General features: G+C 39.5%; 1 protein-coding gene across 1 annotated transcript in view; it reads left to right on the top strand.

Annotated features, from left to right (window-relative positions):
• sdc2 (syndecan 2) overlaps positions 1-20,335 on the top strand; it is a 42,652-nt gene extending 22,317 nt beyond the window's left edge. Inside the window, exons 2-5 of the mRNA XM_031738087.2 lie at positions 11,025-11,139; positions 11,909-12,081; positions 14,112-14,232; positions 17,879-20,335. Of these exons, the coding sequence (XP_031593947.1) occupies positions 11,025-11,139; positions 11,909-12,081; positions 14,112-14,232; positions 17,879-18,042 (573 nt within the window). The 3' untranslated portion in view covers positions 18,043-20,335. The remainder of the gene's footprint in view (positions 1-11,024; positions 11,140-11,908; positions 12,082-14,111; positions 14,233-17,878) is intronic.
• Positions 20,336-21,843: the final 1,508 nt, after the last annotated feature.

Here is a 21,843-nt window from a genome sequence, read left to right as displayed (position 1 = left end):
TATTTCAGAAATCAGCGTGTTTGCTGAGCAGCAGAGGCTGAGGAAGTCAGGCGACACCTGCATGGAGCAGCAGCGCTCGCAGAAGGGACTGCCTCACTCGATTGTTCCACAGTTCAGAGCCATTTCCTTAATCTTTTATAGGGACATAAAGTTGCAGAAGGCTGCGCTCATCCTTTTTAATGGTAGTATGCAAGAAAGGGTACAGTATGAAGAGTGGAAGGGCAGCTCATATTTTTGCACCAAAGTAAAAACCCTTTGAGCCTCTCATCCTGAACGTCACAGAATAGCTTTTGAAGATATTCAAGCCCACTTAGTAAGGATACCTCTTGAGTTCTTACACACAGGTCTGTTCTCACTTGAAAAAATAAGTAAGTAAAAAAAAATTTACAAACATATATGGTGATGAATGAATATTTCATGCATTGCAAATGTGTGATTCATTAATGAGATGTCAAATATTTTTGATTCTCTGGTGCAGAGAAATGAGCAAGTCTTTGGGCAAAGTAGTGTTAGTAACGGTTATTCTTTGGTTTTTGTCCTTATGCCATGATTAGGTCAGCAGTAGATAAAATAAAATAAAAATCCTTTAATTGCATTTAAGAGTGGGTTTTAGTTGTTGGAAGGCCATGATCTTTCCCACGGTGCATCATAGAGCAAACATCCCTGGTAACTTGACTTGGAAACCATTCTCGCTCCAGCCACCCATCTTATGGGGGCGGGGAGAAGGGGGGGCTTGAGCCCCGTGGAATGTACTGTATGCCTTTCTGTGTCAGACAGTCGTTTGTTTTGGAATGGGAGACGATGTGAATCTGAGCCCAATGCACCCACATGCTGTCCTTGTGCTCAGGTTGTTGAGGGTGGGGGCCTTTCACCTACAAGGGCAATGTGATCTCATCCTTCAGGGGCAGTGAGAAATTTAAATGCAGGGGAGGGAGTGAGGGCGTTGGGGTACAGCAGCAAGTATTTTTTTCCGAGATGTCAAATTCATCAAATTTATTTTCTGCTTACAAAAAAAAATCTCTTAAATATTCTAAGCACATTGGAAGGAATAATTTCAAGCAATTTAAAGGTCAAAATGGCAATGTATGCAGGATTTTGATGTCTCTCATACCTCATACAACTGTAATCTTCAGTTACTAGACCAAAAGTGGATGCTTATGTCATTACGTGATGAGGCAACTCATAGAGAAGTTGATGCGAAAACTCCATAAATGTCAACTCCAGACTGTTGCTCTCTTTCTTATTTCCTCTCTGTCGGCCTCACTCCCACACACATGCTCTCACACACATGCTCACAGCGACTGTAACCCACCGCAACTCAGCTGGAATAGCTCCAGACCTTTAGGGCTCGGAGAGAGTTTGATTTGTGTTGACTTCCTGCAGGAACTCCCCCTCTCCTCAGCCCACAGCTCAAAGACTATCAATTAGTTCCTTATTATGATCCCTGGGAGGGCAATAAAACTTAGAGTGGGTTCAAAAGAGCACAAAGGCAGGCAGACAGACACACATGCGCGCACACACACGCACTTTTAACCTTTTTTGACCAGTCAGTGTTAGAGTTACAGTTTGGACATCCTCACTGGCAGTCCTGTGGGTGGCTGTTACTGCCTCTTCTTCCTATTTACATTTTCCAAACAATGCTCACCGCCCACATACATGACTCAGAGACCTGTTTTCTGTCCATCTTTGCTGTCAGCTTGTTAAACCTTCAGCAGGTGTTTGTGGGACCAGTGTGATGTTTGGATGTGTCGGGCTATTGGGGGAACATACATCATTTGCTTTGAGTATTTAAAAACAGTAGCTCAAGATAACTGGTGGTAGAGGTGAGAGGTGTGTTTGAGGTTAAAAAAGAATAAATAAGCATAATAATTTATTGCTAGTTATCACACTAAAGCTGCATTTTGTGTGTTGTTGTTTTTTTTCTGATTTCCTCAACACTAAAAGTTCTGCCAGTGTGTAATAATTTATCTCACTGCTTCAAGGTATTATAAAATGTCCCTCACTGTAGTTAGATAAATTATCATAGCAACGGGCAGCCTGGTTATTAATCGTAACTAGGCTGCCTGTTGCTATAAATTGGTGGTTACTTTAATGATTAGAGAGGTCACAGCAGCTATTTTAGAAACACACATGCGCACAGGTAGTGATTTAAGCACTACAGAAAATAATTATTTTCCATTTAAGAAGGAAAAATGAAAAAACAAAAAATAATCTAGACCAGAAAAATATGCTCGGCTTTAGTAAAGGGTTCAGATTTCTGCTAACACTATGACACAAAACATGATCTAACAGCTGTGGCAAAGTTCAGGACTCAATCTGAGACCGGCTGCTGTGTAAAAATTGATTTTACTGTAAGACTGAGTCTGTGTGCGACAGGCCACCTGCCCGAGGTAGAACAGTACAGATTGTTCTGTACTCTTGTAAGTATTGTTACGCTAACTGCTGTTACCTCTATAAACAGGCTCAGCTTTCTTATTTCCAGGATGCACATCCTATAGGAAACCCTATAGGGTTGCAAGTATTTAATAAACTCAGAGGAAATACTCCTGCAGTTAGCTGAAAACGGCAAACACAATTTCAGCCTCTGCTGCGGAAATTCACAAAGCAGATATAAATCATGCCTCATAAAAGAAGGAAAAGTTGATGTTATTGCTCTCTAGTACTGCCCCCCCCCCCCCCCTTTTGCCTTCAGAACTGCCTTCATTCTTCGTAGCAATGATTCAACAAGGTGCTGGACTCATTCCAGAGATTTTATTCCTTATTGACATGATAGCACTGTGCAGTCGCTGCATATTTGTCAGCGCTATTGGAAGGAGATCTGGTGACTGTGGAGTCCATTTCAGTACAGCGAATGAACTGTCGTGTTCAAGAAACCAGTTTGAGATCATTTGTGCTTAATGACATGGTGCATTATCCTACTGGAAGAACTACCAAGAAATTGTCCCCCACACCATCATACCCCCTCCACCAATCGCCTGAACCACTGATACAAGGCAGGTTGGTGTATTGCTGCTGTAGCTCATCTGCTCCAAGGTTTTGATGTGTTGTGCATTCAGATCTTCTTCATACCTTGGTTGCAATGAGTGGCGACTTAAGTTCCTGTTTCCTTCCTATCAGCTTGAAGCAGTCTGGCCATTTTCCTCCGACCTCTGAAGTCAAAAACGTCAAAACTGCTTTTCTTTGTGTAAACACTAGAGATGGTTAAGTGGGGAAAACAACACTTAGATCACATTTCTTTCTCATTTTGATGCTTGGTTTGAACTCCATCAGGTCATCTTGCATTAAGTTGGTGCATGATTGGCTGCTTAGATATTTGTGTTAACAACCAGATGAATGGGTGTGCCTAATCAAATGACTAGTTGAGTTTTGCTGTGAATCGTGCTGCTTTTTAATTGTAGCAAAATCTTGCGGCTGTTTCTGAAAGGACTGATTATTATTTGTGAAGTATTAATTAAGTGTGATTCAGATATCATGACCTTACTAAACAGAAGTGAGATGCTAATCAACTGTTGGATTTTTAATTACAGAATTTTTAGATATTAGTTTCCTTTATTGCATTATTCTTTTAATTCTCACTATAATACTTTGCTCTATGTGGATAAAATCATCCCTTTCTGCAACAGTCTTTTGATTACAGGTGATTTATTTGTTATTGTGAAACTAACGACTTAACTGCCCTCAATTAAAGTGGCTTTATCCTTAATTTTAAGGATTTAAACTGATGCAACAGGTTCCAGGACTATTACTTGGACTTCCTGACATTGGAAATAATGCCTCCACTAAGTGATTCTTTGCCTCTCCGTCTTCTTCTGCCTAAGGGTGTAGGAGGACCGTCTCGTGTGCTCCTCTCAGCTTGCATTCCCTCCTTATTTCTGCTGTTTTTGTCCTGTCTGCTGTGATGAAGTCCAGGATATGAAGGAGGCAGTGGGAGAAAAAGAGAGTGGGCTTGGTTTGTCGACAGGAGGGTGAAACAGGGCAGAGCACGGGTGCTGCTCAGCAGACTGTCCTGCTGTATTGACCTCCTCTATTGAACTGCAGCAGGCCAAGTAGAACAGATAAAGTCCAGCAGGCCAATCTGCCATCTTTACTTTGTTAATTAGGGATTAACACACTATTTATTTCACTGTGTCTTTCTTACACACACCTGCCCTTTGCGTATTATTGACGTCCAGGACAGAACCAAGCCGACAGCACGCTCCATAGAGTAAAGCTAATACAGGATTCACACGAGGAATGTTGATGTTACGAAACTTAAGAGATATTTCAGTAATCATGTAGTAAATTAGGACTTAAGGCTACATAGAACAATAGTTTTCATGAGTGCAGCCTATACATCCTTAAAGTTACTGGTAGATGTTGTTTTTCCTATTTTAAACCCTTTTTTTTTTTTTTTTTTCTTTAAATCACTTTTTTTTTTCTTCTCCTGCTTGTGTATTTTAACATTTCAGTCTAGCATGTCTAAGTGCTTCAAAGCCTAAACTCTTGCTGTGGTAAGCAACATCTTGAATGCTCACATTTTTTTTTCCTTTTTCCTCTTTTTTGAAAATTTCTGTGACATGTGCATTACCTCACAAACACCCCATGAACTAAAGAATGGTAATACAACTTATAAATATGTATGTATATTATTTATTATTAGTTATTCTCAGGCAAAGATGATGAATCTTATTACGTCTCAGCTCTGTGGCACAAGACGGCACATGGCAGGTTTCTAATTTGCAGCTATTTCGCTGGGAAGATGTCAAAAAGTGAAGCATCTCCATGCAGTCTAGATGACAACTAAGCACCGTAATGTCTTCCAACTGCATGCTAACAAAGTACGACATCAGGACTGCCAGCTTCAGATAATTATCAAGTTATTGTCGGTGCCTTTCCCCGCATCCTCCAACTCTGAAACACAGCAAACCTTTAAGAGCCACTTAACATTTAAATTTGTTCAATAATAAATCATTAATATGATGTAGCGCCTTCACCAGTGTAAATTTGCTCCCTGAAACAATGTCTAATAAAAGAAAGGAAATGTATTAAGCTGCAGGAATATCTGAAAGTGGCTAGTGTAAGTGCATATACTCCAGACATTCTGATTAAATATTGAGAAGGTACTCCTGTAAAGCACAAAGACGTGAAGTACAATGACAGTGCTTGAAAAGCAGAGTTTTTTCCCTTCTCTGTGGTAGTTCTTTTCCAGGCACCTTGCAGTTCTGTGGTATACTTAAAAAATAGTTAAGAACCAGAGAAAGCGTCAGACCAGCGAGGAAAGATCTGAGACGCTGTCTGTCTGCTGGCCCCTGTGCACTTGTTTTCCACATTTTCTTCTCTCTGAAGTTGGTGTTATGATGTGTGTGTCTGTGTATTCGTCTCACGCCTTCAAGATGTGAGGGCTGGATAAGGGTGTGTGTGTGTGTGTGTGTGTGTGTGTGTGTGTGTGTGTGTGTGTGTGTGTGTGTGTGTGTGTGTGTGTGTGTGTGTGTGTGTGTGTGTGTGTGTGTGTGTGTGTGTGTGTGTGTGTGTGTGTGTGTTCCTGTGTTGGCACATGCGCGTGTCCCATGGGCTCTTTCATGGACACGCATATGCTTGTGTGAGTGTCTGCATTCCTTTGAGGAACAATATTTCCCCTGGCCTGAATTGAAGTTGAGCTAATATTTGTTGTGTTTGGGGAGAGAGCGGTGTGTCAACAGTAGAAAGTGAGGACCCAGGCACAGATGAGATGGCTCCATTTCACCCGCATGTATCCTCTCATTCCTACTGTTCTGTCTCTTATAGAAAAAGAGAGGTGCAAATATTACATGTACATATAGACCCAATGCCTTTAAAACCCTGCTAGACATGGACTTAGTAATTTTTGACAGGCTTTTAGCAGGGCATCCTGAGGCTACAGGGTTCTCTTCAGCAGTGGCTTATTGCCCCTCGCCTCCCTCTCTCTTTTCTCATCCTCTCCCTCATTTCACCGCTACCCTCTCTTTTATCGTCACTCTCCTCTGTCATTGCCCTCCTTCTCTGTCATCTGTTTTGCACAATCCTAATCTTAAGATCTTCATGCAATCGTTGGACGTGTAGGTTAACCAGACAGTGACAGGAAAATGCAGACGGACAGACCTCCTGCTGGCTTATTAGTTCATTATCAGGCAGAGGTGCCAGATACGGCAGCTCTCCACAACTAATAGAGCATACATTGCAAGCCACTACCTCATTACGGCAGCTCGCCCTCCTTTTTGCTTGCTTTCATTTGCTCTGTTTTTGTCGATCCCTTTATCTCTTTGCCTTTCACTGTCTGTGAGCTTGGTCAGACTGTGTAGGATCTGCTTGTTAAGGTGTCCAAATGAGAGTGTGTGTGTGTGTGTGTGTGTGTGTGTGTATACGTGTGTGTATACGTGTGTGTACAGACAGTGCCCTTGTGTGTCCCCGTTTATGGGAAGGCACAAGACTCTAGTTATTCACCGTGATGATGAAAAGGTTTGGATAGTTCTATCAAGGCCGTGACAGGGCCGATTTTCTCTCAAATGAATAAGACAAAAAGCCAGCAGCTCTATGGTTTGGTATTGAACCTACATTTGGTTGGTGTAAAGGGTCAAGTATTTTATAACTCTTGATGAACAGCAACCTCTGAAGCCACAAGTGTTTACTTTAGTGACAGTGCCAACCTTCACAGGGTACTGGTTATACTACACCATGCCACTAGGAATGTATAACTGAATACTTCTTTCTTAGAAGGCCAACCTTTTATTTGTATCGGAAAGATTATGGTTCTCAGAAAAGTAAATATTCTTGTTGTAAAGTTCAAAAGATTAGTAATGTCGTTGTGGGCATGGTCTGGATTAAAGTACAAGGCATCGCCTCCACTAACACCAATTTGACTTGCTGCTGCAGTGAGACTCAGACAGACCTTTTGCACTATACTATCACACGATGTTGCATGGCGGTACATCAAAAATTGAACCGGGCTCATATCAGGGCATAGGTTCATTGCAGAGAATGAAAATGCTATTTCATATGGAGCTAATGTCATTGTTAATAGAGCAGAGTAAGGATGACTGCTGGAGCCTGGGTATACTTTGATTACGGATATATTGCTGTGCAAAAGCCTTCAAGAGCCACCCTTTATTCCTTTATATTTTGCTAGGAAAACGGGAAATAGATGCAGTGATTTACTGAAACATTTTATTGACACAAAAAAGAGTTTGTGCAGTTCCAACAAGCTTAAATGTGAGTATTTTGTTTAAACACATTTATTCTTCAACAAAATCTAACCCAGTTCTCCAGGTTTCTTGAAGGACATTGAGAGCTCTTCTTTGGATGTTGGCTGCCTTCTGTTCCATGCTGCGCTTTGGAAAAAACCTTATTGTACAAAAAAAAAGAATTATGCCCATCAAACTGTGTTACCCTTATTTGTAGATTCAGCTAAAGAAATGAGAACAGTGTGTTTATGTGACATAGTGTTGGTTTGTTGGTTCTTTGCCAAGTTGTCTGCTATGTGTAGACATAACACTGGTTCATTCCATGAGCCTTAAACAAAAATAAGTGGTTTAAAAAAATGCATAAATAAACATTCTGAAAAAGGAGTGAAAAAGCAACAAATGTCCAAAGAAAATCTTTGAAAGACCTCCAGAAAGCTTGGAGACCTATTGCTCTGGACCACTTTGAAAAATAACAAGAACTTCAGGCTCCTTGGAAGCAAAATAAATAAAGTAAATAGTAAATAATAAACAAAGTAAATAGCACCCTGTGAAAACAGTATAGTGATACTGTTTTGGATTATATACTGAACTACTGCCGGTCTAATTTTTTATTTTTACTGAAATTTCACATTAGTCTTCAGATTTCTTATTTCTTTTTCTTACTTATTTCCAATTTTTCCGATTTAATGGGTACCTTTTGAGCAAAAGGACAGTATATTGGTTTCTGGGTTTATAAGAAGTAATCTTTAAATTGATCTTTTGCTGTGTAATAGATGACTTTATGAAGTTGTTGCTAAAAGTTGCTAAGTTGGATAGTTCCTATTAGATCCTTATCACTACCCCTTCCTGCACTCAATCCTTTTTACAGCACTATGGGACTTTTTAGGTAACTGTTGCTTAGACTAGAGCAGCAACACAACAGTGAAGCAATGTAATAAAAAAAAGTGGGCTTCTGCAAATCTGTTTGGTAGCTAGTTTTTGGTGTGTGTCCTGCTTTAGCTGGTGGCAGATTGATGTCTGGGTCGGCGTAAAGCCTGTGATAAGGGCTAAAAGCAGAAAACAAACTGTAAATGTCACTGGATTGATAAAGAGAAAGAGAGCAAAGTTTATCAGACCTGTTGTGTCTGTGCACACACTTTTCTGTGTTAGTGATAAAGTCAGCTTTATCAAGTTTATATTGTGTAGACTCACAAGAACGCATGCTTTTTAGTTTCTTTGTCTCCCTGAGTGTCAGAGTCGCTGAAGTTTATCGAGGTCAGACCTTTTCGTCCTCGCCGATCTGCACTGATTTTCTGTTGCAGTGAAGCTTGCACAGTTGATCCACTCTAATCCAAAAGCTTTGTTCACACAGTTTTGTACCTACATGTCTGAAATATAAAAGGGGAAAAAAGTCTCTACATGTCTGAAAGGTAGCATAAATCTCGAGAGATTTTCCTGTCTGCTTTCGAGAGATGTGAGTGTCATTACAGTTTGATGTAGCCTTGTTGCAACCACCGTAAGCTCATAAATACAATGAACTGATTTTGCTTGCGAACTGTTTTGTTTTCTCATGAATAGTTACTATTCTTCACAAAAAGCTGAAACTCTTCACAAAAAATGATTCTACTGTGTATATAGTATACTATCACAAAATATATAACAACAATTACACCCCAAGATTTAAAAAAAACTATAATTAGCTACTAAAATGTATATCACTTTTCGTTTTATTCATTCAAGTGTTTAACACTTAGTCGTTCTTTGCAAGTTTAGTTTGTTGGTGTTATGTAACTCTAACTATGTAACTCACTCTAATATGTGTATTTAATTAATATTTATGAATGCTTGTATACATTTGTAAAACATGTATACTTATGCATGTGTGTGTGGCCTCAATCTCATTAGTGGTCTTTGTCACTATTTAATCTGTGGCCTACCTCCTTTCAGCCTATTGTGCCCATATCTCCAGTGCATAAAGGCCTATAGACCCGTGGGGGAGGGGGCTGTTTGGAGGAGAAGAAAGGTTAAGATAAAGTTGCTTTGAACAAATTCGCTCTTTGATCAGGTGGTTCACTGGTGAAAGGCCTTTATTCCACAAGTCAGAGCCAGTTGTGAGAGGAGAGATGGATAAACGTATTGTTCTGTTTCATCTCCCTTCTGTCTTCCTTTATCCTCTTTCACACTGCTGTGTACTCCCTGCCTCTTTTGTTATGGAGAGTGACTGTGTGGAGTCGTGAAAGAAAGGCCAAACACATATGTGCACACAATGACTTAAAAGCAATGCAGACAACGCTCGCGTTAGAATACTTAGTGTAATTGGAAATGCCGAGAAAGATCAGGAATGCAACTGAAAGGAAAACTTTTCCTGTCTCCTCTGCTTCTTTTAATTCACAGAAGTAAGAGCGTTTAATGTCATGCTTGAATGTTTGTTGCTTTTAAAGTGTTCTATGTCACTACAAGATAAATATTTTGCATTTTCGACTTCTGAGCAGCCAAAACAAGCAACTCAAACAAGCTGTGTTCAAACACGGAACATGTAAAACTGGTATAAATGAGAGGTTTTGGCCAATTTTCCTAAAAATAAATAAAATAACAGATTTCAAGACGAGCCAATTGATTTCCTGCAGTCTAACCTGTTTTTTTTTTCCCCCCCCCTTTTTATAATCATGAAAATATCTTTAGGGCAGACGTGGAGCTGTAGCAACCAGCTAAATGGTACAATACACACAGATGCACAGCAACTATGTATAGTGGGGTCTTTTGAAAGCAGGGCTATTGTTATTAGAAGGGGCAGGAAAGCCAAACACAGATTGGTGAATAGGACTTTAATACATGTTGCCATGGACACATTTATAACTAGTCCGGTCACACACGCTCAACACAACATGTACGTAGCAGTGTCTAACATACTCACTTACTGATATTTTTCCCAATGTCCACCTGGTGATGGAAAATCTGTTTTCTTATCTTATTTCCTGTTAGAATTTCAACTTACACAGCTTGTCAGGAGGTGCTTTCTAAACACACATTCACTGTCAGACCGTGTTCTTTTTAGCCAATCACTCCATTAAGCCAGAACACAAACATTCCCACTGCACTGGGCTGTTGTCTAGGCGATGATGCTGAGAGAGAAGCTACATGTTCTGACTGGATAGTCATCTGTGCTTCATTGAAGTCAAAGAAAGAACAAGTGTCATCTACCCCAGCAGTTTAGTTCTAGTGATGTCGATGCCAGTCTGTGCAGTTATGATTGATCTGTATCAGGATTTATAATGAGCAGATTGGTAACAAGTAAATTAATAACTACATATAAGATTTGTATAACTACAGATGTTGGGGAAATCTTTTTGTTTCGTATGTCGGAAAGAAATAAAACAAAAATAAAAAGGTATCAATCTTAAAAATTGTATACTGGCTGGGCTCTAATTTTGTGAGAATGTTATCATGTTAAAGGCAGTATAAATCTTGGCTGCTTAAGCTTAAAGGGTGATATGTTAATGTATTTTATGCATATACTGTGTTTAATGTGTTGAGAATTCCTAATTCGCAGTGAAGACTGCAACCTGTTATTTAGTCTTTGTATTTCCTTCTTCAGAAATTTCACTGATAGCAGTTTTGAGTACAAAGGAGGTGTTTATTTCTGGCATTTAAAACGGTAAACAACTAAAGTGTGCTAAAAGCAAAGAGGCCGTTAATAATGATTTAAATGGTAACAAAATAAAAAAGCTGGACACTAAATTTTGATTTAAGCTGGTGAATGTGTGAAAACAGGATATGTGATTATGTGAAACTCCTGCATGTTAGCAGTAAATCGGATGTATAAAAAAGTCACATGAGTCTTCAACTCCTTGTTATCTTGTTATTTTGCAGATAGCACAAGCACCCAAGATTCCCTCACAGGCTGATGACTTATACCTGGATGACACAGGCTCAGGAGGTTACTACCCTGAAGATGATGATGACTTTAACTCAGGGTCTGGCTCAGGTAAGACATTTGCACACATGCTGACGGAGTTGGGTGAAGACGCTCACTTACAGTCTTAGCAAGTAATCTCTCAGAGGCATGATGACATCCATTCTCCCGTCCACTGCTTGTAACTTTTATGAGCTCCGAGTTGTTTTGTTAGTTTTTTTTATTAACCAGCAGACTTGAGCTGTGTCATAATTTCTTTCCCCCTCTTATCTTTCCTTAATCACCTTCCTTTCTCGCCTTTGTCTATTCTTTGTTCGCTGCCTCTCTCTCACTCGATTTTAAATTAAGATTGCCTTGTCACTGAGACTGCTGTGGGCAAGTGTGCAAATTTTACGTGTCTTTTTTATTAGTTCTTTGCTCTGCTCGCCTTAAGCACCTTTATAACACTCATTCCTTGGTCAAAAGTAACTCTTTTTTTCGAAGAGAGTTGTGTAACTCCACAGAGAAAAGGTCAGAGTAGGTAAAAGGAGCCCAGACTGTGATCAATAACCCATTCAATACTGTACAGAGTGTATATCCTATTATTCTGCTCTGCCACTCTATATTCTATTGGAGATTAAAACTGCAAATACATTAAAATGAATTCCACCAGTGTGAAATTAAGCAAGACAAAGTGCGTAATTCCAGACATACTGATATAATGTAAATCCATATTTTACCTTTTTGCACCCACAAATCATAATCTTTACATTTTATTCTGTATTATAACATCCAGTGAAACTAACTTCCTATTAAGGATGCAGCAGGAATTACACTGACCAGATATACGTGTTTCTTCTAGGTGGTGATGAAGACGCGATAGAGGAATCAGTGACTGTCACTATGGTTTATATCGAGCCCAGTGTAGGACAACCTACCCAGGATTCCACAAAAGATTTCACCCCGAGAATGGACACAGACCCGGTTAGAGAAAAACCCAGGGAGAGCATACCAAGGAAACCATTCACAACAAAGGTAAGATGTCACTTACGTCTATGCCATAGAACTTTTATAACACCAGACAAGAGTTTAGATGGTGATGTTGCAGTTGGCCCCAAAGTGGGTGGGATTGGCAGCTGTGGCTTAGGTGGAAAGGTGGGCCGTCTACCAATCAGAGGGTCAGTGGATCGCTTCCCCGCTTCAATTGTGCATATTGTGCATGTTTTGAAGTATCCTTGGGCAACTGAATCCCGAGTTGCCTCCAATGCAACCATTAGACTGTGAGTATGTGTGTGAGTGTTAGATAGAAGTGCTTAGGTGTAGATAAGAGCATTTTATGAAAGTGTGTATGGTGGGGTGAATGAGACTTGTAGTAGAAAGCACTTTGAGTGCTCAAAGTTGAGTGGAAAGGTGTTATATAAGTGTCATTTACCACTCCCATTGTTTTAACTCACTTTGCTAAGCTAAATGCCGTTTGGGTGTTTAATTATAGCATCAAGACATATTCCTCAAGTACTTGCAAGGAAGCAGAAAAGATTATAGCCCCAAACATGAGCAATTCCTTTAAGGAGACATTAAGTGATTAAATGTCTTAAGTGTTTGTATCTGTTGGGATAAATAGAAACACCACCAGGGATGCTGCTGGTGGAAAATTCTTGCTATGAGCTTTTTTTTTTCTTTTCTTTTCTTTTTTTTTCTAAGCAGCTATATTTTATAATGCTACTTTGTGACTCAGTCATTTGTAATCATGGTGGCTCATCTGTAACTGTCGTGACTCAACAGAGAGTAACACAGTACCTCAGTATGTCTTTAGCTGACCCAGTATGCCATGAAATCCTCTATAATACCAGGAGCTGCGAGGTTGCTTTCAGGATAAAGATCAAGTGCTCATGTCAGTTCTCACTGTTTTTGCCCCATTGGAAATTATGGGGGATTACATCTCTCTTGGACATAATCACATATTCTGGAAGCATCCTAGATTTCATTTCTGTGTTGCACTCTTACTGTAACATGCTGGATGCTACATCTGTTTGGGATTAGTCGTCAAGGTCTCAACCCCCTAAGCCTACCTGGACATGTTCCATTTTTTCCCTCTTGCCACTGTCCGTGCCTCTTAGGCCAAACGCGCTGGCTCACTTCCATTTTGGCACCTTGCACACTTCTTACTGTTGTTTGATAAAGTACATGGGTCCAAATACTTTGCCTAGTTTTGTAGATGTTTAAAGAAAAACCTTGGGGTCACTGGCTCAGTTTTGGTTGCCTACTTTTCCAGGGGATTCCACTAATCTCTTTGGAATATCTGGATTTGTTACATTTTCATCTTTATTCAGCATTTTTAGATTTCACTGGCCAGATTACATTTTAGCCCCACCTCAATTTTTGAGTAGACAGCCATACTAAAAATTAGTTTTTCCTCTAAAAGGTAACTATTTGGGAAAATGCACACATTAGTTAGATGACCTCTCATGTGTCTGAGCTATTACTAAAGCCACAGCTAGTTAGTGAAGCTTAATGTACAGCATAGACTGATTACCAGACGCTACAATAACATGTGCTTACATCTGAAATCTTACATTTTCCTAGAAGCTTTACCAACACTGTAAGGTTTCAGCGAATCAGAAATTGTACACACAAACCCTTAACTATCAGTTTTTCTGTTAAGCAAGATAAAATAATTTGCTTGGTCCTCCAGCTGTTTCCATTCTTTATATGAAGCTAAGCTAAATGGGTGCTGGCTATAATTTCATAATAAAAAATACTGGACATGTTCGAGCTTTTTATCAGTCTTCTCATTTATCAAAAGTTCAAAGCAGGAAACAAAAAAGTTCCAAAAATATCAAACACATTCTTTACATCTGGGAATGAAACCTCAAATGGATTTGGCCATCATGCCAAGAAAAACATATGTACCCACATCCTCTAAAAGCAAAAAAGGAATATAGGAGGATGGAATGTGAAAGTTAGCAGTAAATAAGCTTGCCCTTAATTTTTTCTGCTTCTTTTTAAAAAAACAACAACAAAAAAAACCTTTCTTTTGACTCTGCCTCCACCTTCTCTTCGCCCAGGCACCAGTGCCAGATACAGAGGACACGCAGAGGACTAGCACGACTAGCGCCCCCGGCTCACCTCCAAATCCTGTTGAGGTCCACACTGAAAACCTCTTCCAGAGGACGGAGGTGTTGGCAGGTATGTGTCGTAGTATGCCAGAGCAGACACCAAACCAAATATACAGTGCTGTGCAAAAGTCTTGAGTCTCTTTTTATTTTGCTTCCGAGGAGACAGACTTTTTGTTTTTTTGAGGGGGGTGGGGGGAGTTTCTCAAGTGGTCTTGAGAAATAGTTCTTAAGGTTTTCGGATGGTCTTTTTGAACATTGGCTGCTTTGTGAGTCACTTTAAGCCCAGTGCTTCTATGTGACCATTTTCAGAAGAATGTTTTTTGTTGTTAAGCCACTTAACACTGACCTAGGTGCCCTTTCTATACTTGAAGGACTCATAACTTGAGGGATGAAGCAGTGTTGTTTCTACACAACAGACAACTTGGTAAAGAAACACTTTTAAATTGTATCTTGAGGCAGAGCATCGTTTGTTCCTATTTTGTTACTTGAATCTACAAAAAATGTCAAAGATAATCCATTTTGACTTGCATAAAATAGTATTTTTGCACAATCAAAGTGATTCCCAAAGAGCTTTTATGTTAGTTGAAAACCATACCTGCATAGAAAAAGACACAATGGGACACTATTAGTCGTGGATTGGCCTCCACAGAGTTCAACCTTAACATTATTGAAGTAGTATAGGATCATGATGACAAAGACTGGAACAAAGGGCAGCTAACATCCAAAGAAGAGCTTTGAATGTCCTACAAGAAGCCTGGAGAACTATTCCTGAGGACTGCTTAAAGAAATTACATGCAAAGCTTACCTAAGAGAGTTCAGGCTGTGTCAAAGAGTAAAAGTTGTTGGAACAAATACTGATTTTTGTTTATTCAAGCTCATTAGAATTGTAAAAACTTGACTTAAATTTCAGGGAGTAGGATTATATAGTATTCATATTTCCTTCAGTGTTTTTGATGTGCCAATTTGTTAAGTCTAGGAAAACAAGATACTTATTTTCCCAAACTGTTTGTTCAAAAGTTCCTCAACATCATTATGTTCTTTGATGTGTTTAAGTAGTCATTTATCTTTCCATCCACTTAGCCTTCTTTCATAATATGTTACATGAGCATATTTTCAACAAACAATCTCTGAAATCTCAGTAATATTATCCCTGAAGTCTCTCACCTGAACCACTCCTCAGAATAGCTGCTTCATAAATGTTCCTCTGTGGGACCTTGCAGAGTTCAGACCATCGTGGATGTTTCAAGTGTGTGTTACTTGGTTTGAATACATAAAAGAGGATGGAAAGGAATATTTCTGACTCAAAACCGCTGTGCTCTCTGATGCTGTATCTATCTCCATGTGTGTCTGAGGGAAACCTTGATTGGCACCTACTTTGTTGCGATATCCATCTGGTGTTGGCAAAATGCAGAAACAACATCAGCAAGGACAAATCAGGACAGCCTCAAAGACTTTTCCTTTCATTTCCCTCCCACTGATCAACTCACTTCATCTTTTGGCATATTGCTCTTGGATTGTGATAGGAAAAAATATTATTGCATGCAGTCTTTGGATAAAGTCTGAGAAAATTGAAATATACCTGGTCCTCTCCCCACTTCCCACCCCTGCAAAAACCCACCATCTTTCTCTCTCTTCTCCACCTCTTCTCTTCCTCTGGATTATAATCATTACTTTTCGTTCCCCTTGTGACTTCTATAAAAAGTAATTGCACATAATGTAATTTTCACTTATTCTGTCTGTATTGCATTACTGCTTCTTGGAGCTCAGCAGTTGGGTGTGTAGCAGGGTCTTTACCCCCGAGAGAGCAGGCTAGACAACAAGTGGAAACCTAAGGTGCAGCAGAGGGCAGATTGTAGCACCGGGAGAGACCCTAAATAGATTTAGGAGCTATAAAGGAACCTCATGCAGGCATAATTGAAAGGGAGGGATTTCAGGGTGGGTGGATCTCATTCAGAGTCCCCTTATGTTAGTCTGCTATTAGCCCACTGGTGCACTGCACAGTGTGTCCTCCACAGAAAGTCTAACTTCTAGTATCTCTAAACTACATTTCACTATCCTGAATGGATATCTTTGGGACATCTTCTTCCAGATCAGCATGTACTTAATGTATAATACAGGATGGCTGCTGAAAAACATGATATAGTATAACAGCGAAACATCCTGTACCTAGTTCAAAACCTGAAAACACCAATGGCAAAGGAGTCTGACAAAACAGGTCAAAGCCCGACCAGCACATTTTGTCTTTATCAGTCACAGTCATGGTGGCGACCCCGATGAAGGCGCCAAGCTAAAATGAATTACTCAGTTACTAACAATACATTTCTATATCCATCACGTGCTGCTGGAGTATTTTTTTCCCCCTTATGCTACATACATCAATAAATTTGCTCAAGAAATTCCTACTCATGGAAGGCACTGTCTTATACTCACTTTAAGAAAGAGACTGCTTTCTTTGTTGGGATATATAATGTCCTCACATCCTGCAATTTTTCACTATCGTAGCTGCTAAGAAATACCTCTTCCAAACAGTCAATTTAGTCAGATTTCTAAGCTATCTATATATATCTTTCAATATTCATACAATACACTAATACAAGTAATGCAATTAGTACAAGACGGTAGTAATACAAAACAATGCAATTTCTAGAGAAATTGCAGTGGAATTTTTGCTTCTGTTGGATTTGATCTGAGGCTTGCTGCTGAAAAGACGTAAAAATATTAGCAGTGGCTAACAAAGTTGAAGGCGATGGCACCTTAAAAAAAAAAAAAGTGGCTGGCAGTATAAAACGGCCACAGTGTGTGGACACAGGTGTACCTAACAAAGTGTCTAATAAGGGGAGGGGGGAGGGGGGGGGGGGGGGTGATGACAAGTACACCTAATAAGTTGGCCACTGATATACTTAATAAAGTGGCTGCTGGTGTGCCTAAAGTACCTACCTAGGTAAACTGACCAGCCACTTTAAATTTCAAAACATTAACATTGTACCAAAAGAATACTGGAGTAGGGGGAGGGTGTGTATGTAAACTGTATTCTGGCTCGGTGTCTCAGTCGCTCAGTTCAGGCGGAGAATCGAGTTAAAGCCTTGCCGTCCCGTTTGGTGTTAATGACCTGTTTTTGTTTGCTTTCCCTCGCTGTATTTATTTGCCTGACTTTTAATGATCTAGCCAATGCCACAGGCTTTTTCCTCTAAAACCTCAATCGGCAGTCACTGAACGGAATATAAACCTCGCTGAACCAACAGCAGTCGGGCCAACAGGACTGTGCACTAATCAAGGATTGGCGCTCGAATATCCTGCTAACGTAACGCTAAATTTTAAACTCAGCAACATTGACAGAGGTGAAATTAAACGTTAAAAAACTCATCGACTCTGTATCTCCCGAGACAAGTTGCAGTTTTTTTCCATTGACGTGAAGTAACCGCATTAGTCTGAGCAATCATTCGTGAGGGTTGCTGCCTGGTTTCAACACATTTAAGCCATCAATTTTCATCATTGCTGTTGAATTGCATTCATGCTGAAATTTGCTGCAGCAATTCCAGTAACAGCTGCTAAAGTAAACAGTTGTGTAACTGACTGCATATGATAGAAGACACAATTAATCTTAAAACCTATTATTTTGGACATAGTTAAGGTCTTATTACACACACATACACACACATTGATTTGAACTTCAAGCATTGATATTCACTCTCCATTCCTGTCTTTGCCTCTCTCAGCTGTTATTGCAGGTGGTGTTATTGGCTTCCTGTTTGCCATCTTCCTCATCCTCCTCCTGGTCTACCGCATGAGGAAGAAGGATGAGGGCAGCTATGACTTGGGAGAGAGAAAACCCTCCGGCGCAGCCTATCAGAAGGCTCCAACCAAGGAGTTTTATGCATAAAACCCGCCCTCCCTTCACCAGATCGACAAAATCACGAAGGACTGTCAACAGCACAGTCCAATAACAGCAAACCTGCTCAAACATGAGAAACAACAAAATGTTTTAAAGTTGATTAAGGTAAAATAGGAAAGCTTTTGCGTAGAGTAATGTAATTACGACCTTTTCTTTCTTCTTCTTCTTTTGTTTTTTTTGTTTTGAAATGAAAACCAAGCATTTCTCATTTAAGGCATCCGACTATATTTAAACATTTTGTGTATTATTTGAAAAGGCTGAAAAAAATTAAAACAGGATGTGTAAAGATGAGGCAACCGACCGCTTCTGTTTTCTGTCAAAGGAGCTGTTTTTCGTCGCTGACTACTTTTAACTGTAGCAGTATGTTATTTGTAAAGGAAAAAAAAATTAAAAGTGGAAATAATTGAATATAATTATTCTGTATCAAACCTACTTTCTTTTTTTTTTTTTCCTGTTTTTGTCCTAGCATGTCTGATGTTGATCTCTAAAAGGTGTATTACGTTAATTTATCTTTTTCTCTGATGTTTAAAAAAATGCCTTTGTAGTTTTAATGAAGCGCTTTGGTCTTCATATTAACGCTGTTAACGGTCAATGTAAATGTTCTCCCTTCAGGTTACAATGTTTATTATTTGCTCTCACATCAGTTTTTTGGTCAGTGTGAGCGTTTCATCATGTCTTGTTTGTTTGTATGTTCTGTTCTCGCTGTAGCCTCTTTTCTCTTTTTTTCAAAACACAGGAATTCGTCTTTAAAAGAAGAAAAACGTGTCAGGGCTCAAGGAAATCCACAAACCTCTCTTCTTCTTCTCTATTTAATTCATTCTCTTTCCACTTTGTACATTCACTGCTTTTGCTTTCCACTGTTGTTGTCCAGCTTTGTGTGTGTGTGTGTGGGGGGGAGTATTACCTCTCCGTGGCTTCTTGTTTTTTTTTTTTTGTTTTTTTTAGCCCATAGTCCCCGCCCACCCTCCTCAATGGGTCCCTCAAGTTTACTGACTGCACCCAAATTCTGCTAGCAAACTTTAACCTTTGCATTTCCTGTCTGTCTTTCTGTTTCCCCCCCAAATCCCCTCGCTCGTACCTTCTTTATAAACCGAGTACAGCCAGTTGAGCTGTCAGTCCTCCCCCTCCCTGGTTGCCTGGTGTCATTGTCTGTGTCCCATTGTAGATACTTTAGGCCCAAAGATTTACTCAGTGAAGGCGAGCTACTTCTTGGACACGAGGCTGGGGCCCAATCCTCACATGCAGTGCACATACTTAAGCAGTAGACCTTTTAGAAACCCAGTTTCTCTGACTCATAGATACATAAGGCTGCACAGATGTAAAACAGTGTTATATCAGAATAGTCTTTGACAAGACACCCATGTTGAGGGCTATTTTTTTTTTTTTTTTTTTTCCTTTGGTCAGTCCTTGCATTTCTAAAGAGCTTTCTCTGAGAGGTGAGGTTGTTTAGCAGGTTTAAAAACTAAAGAGGTTGTTTTGATGCCATTTAACATCTCAAAATCAAGTGTTTTAAAATGCCACATGTTGGCCGCTGTAGGATGGCCATGTAGCTACATCAAATAAAAACAGAGGTTATGGTCACATGACAGGAAGTCTACATTAACTTGCTCTTAAGAGACATTTATTTGTCAGGCAGGTTTGTGAAGTTGCCTTTTTTTCTTCTTTTTTTTTAGATGTACAGTAATGTGAAGTAGATGTAGTATCGTCTAAACTTCTAACACCACCCCCACATGCAGCTGTTCATCCCTCTACCTCTCCATCCCTTGTGTTCTTCTCTTCTTCTTTCTGTCTCTCTGTGATCGTTTTTGTTGTCTGCTTCCTTTGTCTTTTGTTGTAATAGGACCTAAGTTACTGAACTATACTGAAAAACCCAAAGACTCAAAGTATTTTACTTCCCATACCTACTCCCCTACATCGTGGCCACATCGTGTCATTTTCTCATCTTCTTTGTCTTCTTTCTTTTTCTTTCACCTCCCCTTTTTATTAGAGACCTGACCTTTGAGTCCAATTACTTATTAGTATAAGAAAATAAATATAAATATATATATAAATGTATATTCACAAATGTTTTAAACCTTCAAAGTGCCTACCATTTGGAAATGTACTTGCTCAAGGGGAGCACGTGTCGGGTGTGTACACAGAGGAGGGGTGTAAGCGACTTGACTGGCATTCTGTGAGCATGGATGACTGTAATGGTAACTTTTTTTTAGTCTTACAAAAGCTGACAGTATTGTACCTATAAGTTGAAACAACACTACTGAATAAACATTGTGGCCTAATATCCAACTGCTTTTGCCGTCTTGTTTTAAAAATCCATTTTCCTCTTGAATCTGTTGGTTGTAAGAATTTTCTAATCAATAGTAGCAACTCCTCACAGGCAATTAGGCGTTTTTGCTGTTTGTTACAGAGTGATTTTTGGTTTCAGGCAATTTACTCAGCTTTTCAAATATGGCAGTTTAGTGGGGTTTTCTGTCTCAAATGATAGTAGATTCAATATCTTATTAGACGAACAAATTTGAAAGGCGTCATCGTGACCTCTGTGAAAATTATCAGCATTTTTCTTGACTATATTTTTGATTGAGTAAGATTCACTCCATGGACAAAAGTACAAGGTCTCCTAAACATTAGACCTCTAGAAGCTGCTTGGCCATGGAAACTCATGCAACGAAGTTCCCGACACTCAACTGTCATGCTGATGATGACAGAGGTGGTTCTGATCTGCTCAGGGCTGAGTTGCTGTCCTTCCTAAATGCTTCCACTTTCAAAAAATTACATTTACAGTTAATCATGGAATATCTAAGAGCGAAGAAATTTCACAAATTCACCAAGGATTACCAAAAGTCGAATTCAGTGACTGGTTTAGAACAACCAAACAGAACACATTTTCATAATAAAAGAAATGATTAAACACCATTTCCCTCAATCTGCATTAAGTTATCTTCTCTCACTGAAACGGCTAAAAAAATAAAGGGCTCTGGTAACGGGTAACAATAATTAACTGAAAATGACCTGCTGTAAACCCACCTTTTCCTGACATTTTAGCTTATGAAAACAAAAGCATGTGCAACACATGTATTTAACAAAGTAAATGTACTTCTGTCATTTTCCAGTATTTTTAGAACTTTGACAGAAAGCAAGAATTTTCTTTTTTCCCGCTATCTCCATAATTTTGCTTGTAACTGCTTTGATCTCATTGCTCATACTGAGGCTGCTGGCTCGTGCTGGCTCTGAGCTCTGCATAGCTTTAGCTTTAGCCACATTGCCTTTGTTGGCGTTGGCTCGTTTAGCTGGGTGACGGTAATTTAAGTGTGAAATCTGCTGCAATTGCAAACATTTTCATGATGGTGCCCCTAAGACTTACTGTTTCTCCACTCAAAGCCTGTGTAAAAACTTAATAGCAATACATAATAATATCATGTTGGAGTAATAAAAGAAATGTATTCCCAATAGTGAAATTTTTGGTAAAGTTTGTGATGTTATTCAATGTTTTTAGTTTTTCCAATTTCAATCCTCAGAATTTCAGCAACTTCACCAACTTAAGGAAGCATGCATGCTAACAAAAAAAAAGGATGTAGCCACTGAGACATGACCTGCTGATTTGTTAACAAATTTTTTAAACAGAGAGATATGACTTAATCCAACTCCTGGAAAACTAGCCTGTGGTAATTCTACATTGACTCCAAGTGTGGATGTGAAGGCGTGTGGGTGGTTGTCTGCCATGTGATGGACTGGTGACCTGTCCAGGGGTTAACCTGTCATTTGCCCTGTGATATCCAGGATAGGTTCCAG

Source organism: Oreochromis aureus, linkage group 22, assembly GCF_013358895.1.
Source record: "Oreochromis aureus strain Israel breed Guangdong linkage group 22, ZZ_aureus, whole genome shotgun sequence".
NCBI lineage: Eukaryota > Metazoa > Chordata > Actinopteri > Cichliformes > Cichlidae > Oreochromis > Oreochromis aureus.
Note: the sequence above shows the minus strand (reverse complement) of the source record. Positions and strands in the feature narration are given on the sequence as shown.